The sequence below is a fragment of the Gouania willdenowi genome, chromosome 21 (assembly GCF_900634775.1).
Source record: "Gouania willdenowi chromosome 21, fGouWil2.1, whole genome shotgun sequence".
NCBI lineage: Eukaryota > Metazoa > Chordata > Actinopteri > Blenniiformes > Gobiesocidae > Gouania > Gouania willdenowi.
Window position 1 is genome coordinate 36258206 of NC_041064.1, and position 8922 is coordinate 36267127.

Genomic DNA, 8922 nt, shown 5'->3' on the forward strand with positions numbered 1-8922 from the left:
GCTAGCTGTCGAGGGAGCAAGTGAGCCGCAACAAGGAGCTCCACCGCCGGCATGCAAAGCAGTCCGAGGCTCTCCATCGCCTCACAGTGAGGCACTTTCCAGGGACCCGCTACTTCAACGAGCAGCTCAGGAAAGACAGGAAGAATTAGTGAGGTGGGTCTCCCCCTAGTGGACGGACGTGCTTCACCGGCCAATCAGGATTGGCAGATTGAAAAAAATGCTCTCTGATTTCCCTTTTATCACTGCGACCCTCAAATGTCATAACTGCTTAAAAAACCCACTGATTGCCTCCACCCTGACTGCGTGGTGGAAAGCCCTGGACATTACAAATGTTCAATTAAAAACTTGCATGCTGTCTCCAATCTGACACAACCCCGACTTTAGAAACAGAAAAACACCGCTCTATCTAAAAACATGGGAAGATAGCGGAATTATTCATCTCCAAGACCTCTTCGAAAATGATAAGCTCAGGACATATAACAATCTAACCCAAACATTTAATATAAACAAAAGTAATTTTCTTCAATACCTACAAGTAACAGAGACAATTAAGAAAAATACGGCAATAGATTGAATCACCTTGCAACCTCCAGAACTGGCCATATATATGAAAAAAATCTCAACAAAAACAAAAAAACTCTCAAAAATATACAGAGCACTCTTGAACACTAACTCTAATCACTTACCAATCGCTAAATGGGAAGCTGAACTCTAAATCACCACGAACACCGATACTTTTAAGATGACTAAAAACACAAATCTTCAGCTAATTCAATACAAGGTCCTCCACAGATCCTACATTACCCAACAAAAAATGTATAAAATGTCGTTCTCCACAACAGACATCTGCTCTCAGTGCACCCAGGGAACAGCTTATTCATATTTACATGCCGTATGGCTTTGTTCGCCAGTACAACAGTTTTGGTTTCTAATCACTGAAAAACTGTCCTCCATTTTGGACTGCAGGGTTCCTCTATCTCCAAATCTATGTCTGTTAGGAGACCTGACTATGCTTGTAGCAAAAAAAACAATATTAGTGAATTGGAAAGATAAAAAATTGTTAAGCATAAACCAATGGCGAAATCTCCTCTTAGAATTTATTTCCATGGAAAAGATGTCTGCTCTCAGAAAAAATAAAATAACCTGCTTTGAGGAGCGTTGGACTCCTTTTCTAATTGCATTGAATCTTGATTTTTTTGTTTTTAGCCTGATGATTTAACCTGCCAGCACCACTCTTTACTAACACACTGACCTAATTTAGTCCTGGACCTCCATGGGCTTGTGGGGTGGCCTTGACCTGGGTGGTTTGAGTGGGTTGCTGGGGTGTTTTGGGTGCCTCTGCGCGGGCGTGCATCCCTTTCGGGTGCTCTTGTGGTCCCTGGGCGGTTTGGTGTTGCTCTCCTGCCCCCTCCATGCACGTCTGGGTGGCCCTTGGGGCTGGGGGCCTGCGTGATTCTCTGCCACTCTTTCCTCTTGCTCTCTGTCCCCCTGTCTTGTCCTCCCCCCTCCTCCGCCTTCGCTCTGTGCCTGCTCTCCCATTGGGTTTGGCGTGGGGGTACCAGGTGGGTGGCTTGGGGGTTGGCACGTCTGAGGGCCTGGGGTGGTGGGGTTCATGGCTTCGGGACCTGGGGGTCCAGGGTGGGGGTGGTTCTGGGGGTGGCTACTCTTGGGGGCGGCGCTTGCGTCCTGGGTTGGTGGGTGGCATGTTGCGGTGGGTTGCTCCGCCGGCCAGTCTGGGCGCCTTGGCCTGGTTCCCTGGGGCGTGCCTTCGCTAAGGGTGCCCCTGGCGCGGTGGGCCAGGTCTCCCCCTCCACTCCCCCCACCCCGGGAGCTCACTTGGGGGACCGCAGGGGCCTCGCCCGTGCTGGGGCCTCCCCTGGGTCGAGCTGGATGGGTGTGTGTGGGGGCGCGGCCGGTGGCTCCTGTCCTGGCGGATCCGCGTCGGGGGTGGTTGGTCAGCTGGCTTGGGGTGCCGGGCCCAGTGGGTGCCGTGTCTGGGCCGGGGTCTTTGGGTTCGGCGCCTTGGAGCACGCTCCCCTGCCGTCTGCCCAGGGACTGGCCGTGGTCCAGTGAGGCTCCGCTCCGCCGTGGGCAGAGTGGGGCTGGTGGTTGGGGTCCGCTGTAATCCGGGCTGTGCTGGCGTCAGGGGTGTCTCGTGTCGGAGCGTGGGTGATTGGGGGTGGCCTCCGTGGTGTGGAGGCTCTGCTGGCGGTGTTGGTGTGGGGTTGCGGTGCCTGGCTGGGGGGGCTTGGGTTCGCCTGCCTATTGATCCGTGGCTGGCGTGGTGGCCCTGCTTGGGCGGTTGGTGGCATTCTCTTTCTTCGGTGGGGCCGGGGCCGCCCCCCTGTGGAAGGTGCTATGTTGTGGTAGTGTGCGGGTCTGTGCTGGCCCTGGTATGGACTCTGGCCTCTCTCCTGCTTGGCCACCACCTGCTTTGGCAGGGCGTGCCGCTCTGGGGCGACCGGAGTCGCCTCCTGGACTGCTGGGGGATGTGGCTGGTGCCTGGCTTTGCCTGTGGGGGGGTCCCGCCGTGCTCTGTATGGCTGACATGGTTCGGGGGGGTGCCGCGGGGGGGTCTCTGGTTGTGCTGCTCGGCGCGTTCCTGGGGCCCGCAGTGCCGCTTGCCCGTCTGCGCCATCTACCATCTCTGGTGGCCCGCCATGCGGACGGGCCGGGCTCATACCAGACAGGTCTCCTACATGGATACTTTATGTCACTCACTCCCAGTTGGTCTGGCTCACCCACTTGTTGCACCACACTCACATACCCAACCCTTTGGGGGCTGGATGGTGGGGCTGGGGGTGGAGGAGGCCGCCACCTGTGCTACTAAGCAGTGGCTCTGGGGCGGCACTCTCACCTCTGGCAGCCCTACTAATCCTTCCCATTTTAATTACACCTCAACACACCACCCCCCGGAGGGTGGGACCACCACTTCCACCCTTCGGAACTATGGCACCACATATATATATATACACTTAGGTTGGATGGGGAGCACCGTGGTTGCTGTCAGCTGCCTGGTAGGTCTGTACTGCTATCTGGGGACCAGTGGATGGGTCCGGGACGCCCTTGGTTGGAGGCTGCTGTTCTGCACCAGGTGGGTGCCGTTGGAGTGCCTCCTTCCTGCAATGGGGCCGCCAGTCGCTGTACTTTAGCCATCACAAAGGCGCATCGCGCTGGCGTTGTCCAAAAAAAAAAGGTGATCTGGAGCTCTCTGGGGGGCTTGGTTGGTGCGTCCGGGGGATGGCGGTGTGGCGTTCAGCGTCCCCTCGTTGCGCAGGGCAGCCGGGGGTGTGGTCGTTGTCCTTGGGCGGGCTGTTCACGGTGCTGCTTCAGTTCCGAGTCATTCTGGCCTGGGGTCTGGTCCCTGCTGGAGGGGGGCCTTGGGGTTGGTGGTTGGGGTTGGTGGCGGGGTGCGCTAGGTCCTCGCCTCCTTGGTGCTCTCTCGGGTGTGTATGTGGAGGGCAGTGGCTGCATCTCAGCTTGGGGGGCATCTGGAGGGCTGCTTGGCTGTGTGGGAGTTGTCTGGGCTCCGTGGCCCCCGCTCTTTCTGCTAGCCAGGCTGCATCATCGGGTCCGAGACAGCGCTTGGGTTTCCAGTGGCGGTTTCTTGCACATACATCTGTCTATGATGCACTGGCATGTCTTGGACTGTGGGATAAAACTCGTACTGTGCTTAATTTTAGACACGTTGATCCCAAATAACTGTTTCAGGTATTACCACTCACTCCTTCCCTCTGTCCACAGCCACCACCATTATAGCTAAGCCTCACGCCTACAACTTCACATCTCACTCTCACTTTACAATAATCAACTCTTCCCCACCCTTCCATTTTTCTACCTTGAATCTCTCCTCCCTGCTCCCTTCCCACTCAACCTTCCCCCCACCCCCCACTCAGGTGAAACACTGCCCTCCCTTTTAATATTCTCCCTTTAAAGAAGTGTTTCTTAACCTTCCTTAGGGAGGGCTGGTGATGGTCACAATTATGAAATAAAATAAATAAATTTATTTAATTGCAATAACAAAACACGCATTGCTGTCTAAAAAAGATTGCACTTCTTGTAGTGTTGACCTTTGACAGCATGTGCAGACAAAGTTAAAAAAAAAAAAACATTTAAATTGGAAAACGTTACTTCTCGTGTAAAATATTGTTGTGTGGTTAATTAATTACAAAGTCTCTAATTAATTAGATAAATATTTTTAATCGAGTCCAATCACTAGTAAAAATGTTTTCATATACAACTGGTAAAACATCTACTGAACCAGTTGTTCCCAATAATAGATAGCTTTATTAATGTTCTAGAATATGTAATTGCAAGTTTTATGTTATTTATGGGATTTAAAGAAAGTTGTAAACACTATTTTGTTGTTTAAGTTCATGTATTGTTTTCATTGATTTATAAACCAAAATCCCTTTAAACTGGAAAAACGTTGCTTTTCATGTAAAATATTTTTATGCGGTTAATTTAGATTAACTACAAATTCTCAAAATAATTAAATAATTTTTTTTAATTGAGTCCCCCAATTATAATTTTTTAAACACATCTTTATAATCCAATAGATGTGAGATTTTGGACCATTACATTTGTCTTGTATGAAAGTGTATATGAAGTTCTTATTGTGATACTTTTGTGACATGGTTCCACAGAAAGCTTTAATTTTTTAGTAAATATTTCATCCTGAATGAAGGCGAGTTGGTGACAGGGTTAGTTTCTCTTCATTAGATTCATTTGTACACATGCATTAAAAATAAACAGGATTATATCCAGACTTCTCTCTGTACAAGGATTATTAATAATAATCATAATAACCACAATGACTTCTACTCAGGATACTTCAACGAGTATCTATTAAACATTCTGATATCAGCAGGTAAAAAAACTATAACCAGACACTGGCTGCATTCTGAAAAAAGAGAGAACATAGTTAATGACATTTATGTCATGAAAAAAATCACATTCTCCTTCCGATTATAAAAAGAAAGGTTTACCCAGCTGTGAATGGTCAAAATTAGACGTAAGATATTTTTGATAAAAATTGGAAAAGGATTTGCTGCAGAATTGAGTGCACACTCCTCGATTATGGTTGTAAATAGTTATTAAAGTAAAATACTCAAAAATGAAAAGAACAAGGGAAAGGGGTATATTGAGAGAAAAAGTGTCAGAGATGTTTTATTTTAATCTGGTTCTTTTCTGTGTGTAAACATGAATTTTAATGTGTAAAAATTCACTTGAACCTTTCATAATTAAAAAATAATAAACAAAAAAAACTAATGAGCTAATGATAACCACAATTATAGATGAAAACACCCTGCTGTTATAAGTGTATCTGCAAACACAAAGGACAGAAACACATTTAGTTTTGTGTGTGTGTGATAATCAAAAAATTCTTGAAAAATCATTTAAAAAGCAAACAAAGCTTGAATCCTGCGTTCTTCTTTCAGCTGTAAAGATCAAATGGTTAAACATGAAATCACAAGTTGCTAAATGCAGAGATGAACAACAGGGGATCAAAAAAATACGGAATCATCTGAAACACAAACACAAAGTGTTTCTAACTAACCCATGTTAGCATCAGACGAGCCTGGCTTCAGTATCTGAAATGTAACTATACACTTCATGCAGTTTCTGAACCAGGGGTAAAAAAAGGCATAGATCAGCGGGTTGAGAAAGGAATTCACGTAAAACAAACACATGACGAAGGCGGCGGCTGAAGCGCTGATCACAGCGTCGCCGCTTTCCAGCGTAACACAAAAATACGGACACACGCACATGAGAAACACAAGCACGACCACGCCCAGCGCCTTCGCCGCTTTCATCTCAGACTTCTTGGCCGCCACCCTCTGCACAAACCCCTGACCTATGGCGCCCTTAACCTGTGACCTCATGGCGCGCGCCTGCGACACGGCCACCACAAAGATCCTTACGTACAGGACAACAATGACAGTGACGGGCGCAATGAATGAGCACACCACATCTGCGATACCACCAAAAAAGTCGATGATGACCACACACTCTCCCACGCAGGTGTTGTACAGGCCGGGTTGTTGGATGTTGTCCATCAGGAGCATGCAGTGGAAGAACACGGAGATGGTCCAGCACAGGAACACACACACCTGGACCCTGTACTGGGTCACCTTAATGGGATAGTGCAGAGGGTAGCAGACAGCCACGTAGCGGTCCACGGATATCAGAACCATGGTTCCTATGGAAGCGGCGGTGAAGATGTAATCTAAGACAAAGTAAATGCCACACATGATGTCACCCAGGAACCAGCAGCCATCAATGAGGATGATCTGGAAGACCAAGAGGAAGCCCACTAAGAAGTCTGATACAGCCAGGGAGAGGAGGAGGGAGTTGGTTGGAGAGTGAAGCTTCCTGCGAAAGCCAGAAAAATCACACACTCGTTAGTAACAACAGCAGTAATAATTAGTAAAAACAGCAGTAATTATAATTAGTAACAGCAATAATCATTAGAATCACCAGTAATCATTAGAAACAACAGCAACAAAGACTTTTCATGAGGTATAACGTTGTGAATACTTGAAGTGTGAGATGGAGATGATGATCATGAGGTTCATGACCATGGTGAGCAGAGACATGGAGGACAGGATGACGTAGATGAGCATGGACACAGCTGGAGCTCTGCTGTTCTTCCTGCAGGAGGAGTTGAGGTGAGGGAAGCAGAGTTCAGACTCCTCCACGTCCATCGTTGCAGTTTTCGCTGAGCTTTGCACCAGCGTTCGTCTGCTCTGACTCATTATTATAACTCCTGTTGGTCCTCCCATGTTGAAAAGTGCACGTATGACACGGTGACCTCCACCCACAGGGCCGGGTCAACACACAGGTAAACTTTCTAGATCAAGGATTGGATGATCTGATGTTCATGTGGGATTGGTCAGAATAAATTAACATCAGGGCATTTACTCTTACATTACGTGTCTGTTTACAGGGGTTCCCAAACAACTGAAGAATGAGAAACTTTCAGGGGCCCCCACATCCTGACAAATATATTTTTTTTAATAAATGGTCATAAAAAAAGTGTAACCTTTTTTTTTTTTTTTTAAAAAAAAAAGAATTTTCTTTTTCAATACTTGTAAAAATTACATCATTTAGAACAATAATAAAGCTATTTATTAATAGAGTAATTTCTTTTTTTTTTTTTTTCACGCTGAAGGTTAAGCAATGGCCACCCCCACCCTCACTCAGGCCCACTCATTCACACCCACCGACAAGGCCTAACAGGACGCCCATATGCCTGACGATAGCCTTATTTCAGGAAAAAATGTAATATTTCTCCATTTTCATGCCTTACTATAGTCTCACTTCAGAAAAAAAAAAAAATTAAATTTTTTCGTTTTTATGCCTTAGTATAGCCTATTCCCGCAAAGTCAATGGAGGCAGAAACAAGGCCGCAGGAGGGGGGCACCCATGATGACAAGCCTGAGCCGGAAAAGGGGGGCTACCAGGCAGGAGGAATAGTGAGGGAACCTGGGTAGACACAGCAGCAGGGGGCCGAACACAGCGCAGAGGCAGAGTGGGCACCTTCAACCCTTCCAGGTCCTGATGAGTGGGCTTGAGCCGATCCACCGTGACACATTACCTTCGACCATCTAATCAATAAAGGAAGTTCTTTGGCCCCACCTCCACATATCGAAAGGGCCTGTTATAAGGAGGCTGGAGCGGGTAATGATGTCCATCATGTCGGAGGACTACAAAACTCAGCTGGGACCGGGGCAAACAATGGTGCATGGGGACAAGTACCAACACCTCCTTGGCAGCCGGGTGATTGGCCATCCCAGAACATGGAGTCGTAGCAGCCAGCAAAATTACCCCAGGACCCTCAACGACTGACCATAGACCAGCTTCGCAGCACATTACTGGAGATCCTCCTTCAGAGCAGAACGCAGGCCAAACATGACCCATGGCCAATGGTCCGCCAGCCATCCCATGTGACTCGCCCGAAGAGCAGCCATCTTGGTGTGATGGAATCACTCACACAGACCGTTTGCCTGGGGGTTGTATGCTGTTGTGTTCATTGCATTCCATATCTTTGACGTCAACTGGGCATCTCTGTTGGAGGTCAGGCTCAGATGGTGTGTCAAAAAGGCGAGATTCAGGTCGAGATGAGTGACCGGGCAACCTCCTCCATCGTAGTTGACAACAAAGGCACCGCCTCTGGCCACCTGGTGGTCCTGTGATGTGTATATCCACTGGATGGAGGCAAAGGTCCAGATGGTTAAACAGCCTCTCCAGCACCAGAAAAGGTCCTAGTGGAGTCTTAATGTGCTGATGGTCTTTGGCCCGCTGACAAGAGCTGAGCTGTTCTATGAGTTATATGAGTGAGATGTCTCACTATGGGATGCAACCTCTGTCTGCATTCCTCAGAAGCATTTATTTCAATTTGCCAATTCTGATTGGCTGGTGAAGCGCGTCCGTCCGCTAGGGAGCCACCCACTTCCTATAAAAGGAGGACACAGACAGACATGCACCATTCAAAATAAGCACCTCTTCTCCTTGTTCGAGCAAAAAGGGTAGTCTGGTGGGACATCTCACTCATATAACTCATGGAACCAGTGTTATATACATAACCTAAAGTTCTGTTTCATAATAAGATGTCTCACTATGGGTTATGGAAACTCCCGTAGTGTAGACATGCTTATTGAGCGGTACCAGCCCCCATGGCAGAAGTCTGATCACATCAGGACAGTAAAACCTTCCGTGCCACGCACAGAGTGGAAACGATCAGCATGTAAAGGCGGATAAACGTGAGGGGCGAGGTCAAACTCACTGCCGTACAGATGTCCTGAACAGACACTGCCTTGAACAAAACCCAGGATGTGGCAAGACCCCGAGTCGAGTGTGAACACAGACCCATAGGCGGCTGCAGACCCTGACACGAGTAAGCCAAAGCAATAGTCTCTA

General features: G+C 48.1%; 1 protein-coding gene across 1 annotated transcript; it reads right to left on the reverse strand.

Moving 5' to 3' along the window:
* Positions 1-1955: 1955 nt before the first annotated feature.
* LOC114455715 (trace amine-associated receptor 13c-like) lies at positions 1956-6707 on the reverse strand. Its single transcript, XM_028437095.1, has 3 exons — positions 6541-6707; positions 5561-6375; positions 1956-2512 (listed from the first exon to the last, which is right to left on the reverse strand). Exons 1-3 carry the CDS (start codon positions 6705-6707, stop codon positions 1956-1958), a joined length of 1539 nt encoding a protein of 512 aa, XP_028292896.1.
* Between the last annotated feature and the right edge of the window lie 2215 nt (positions 6708-8922).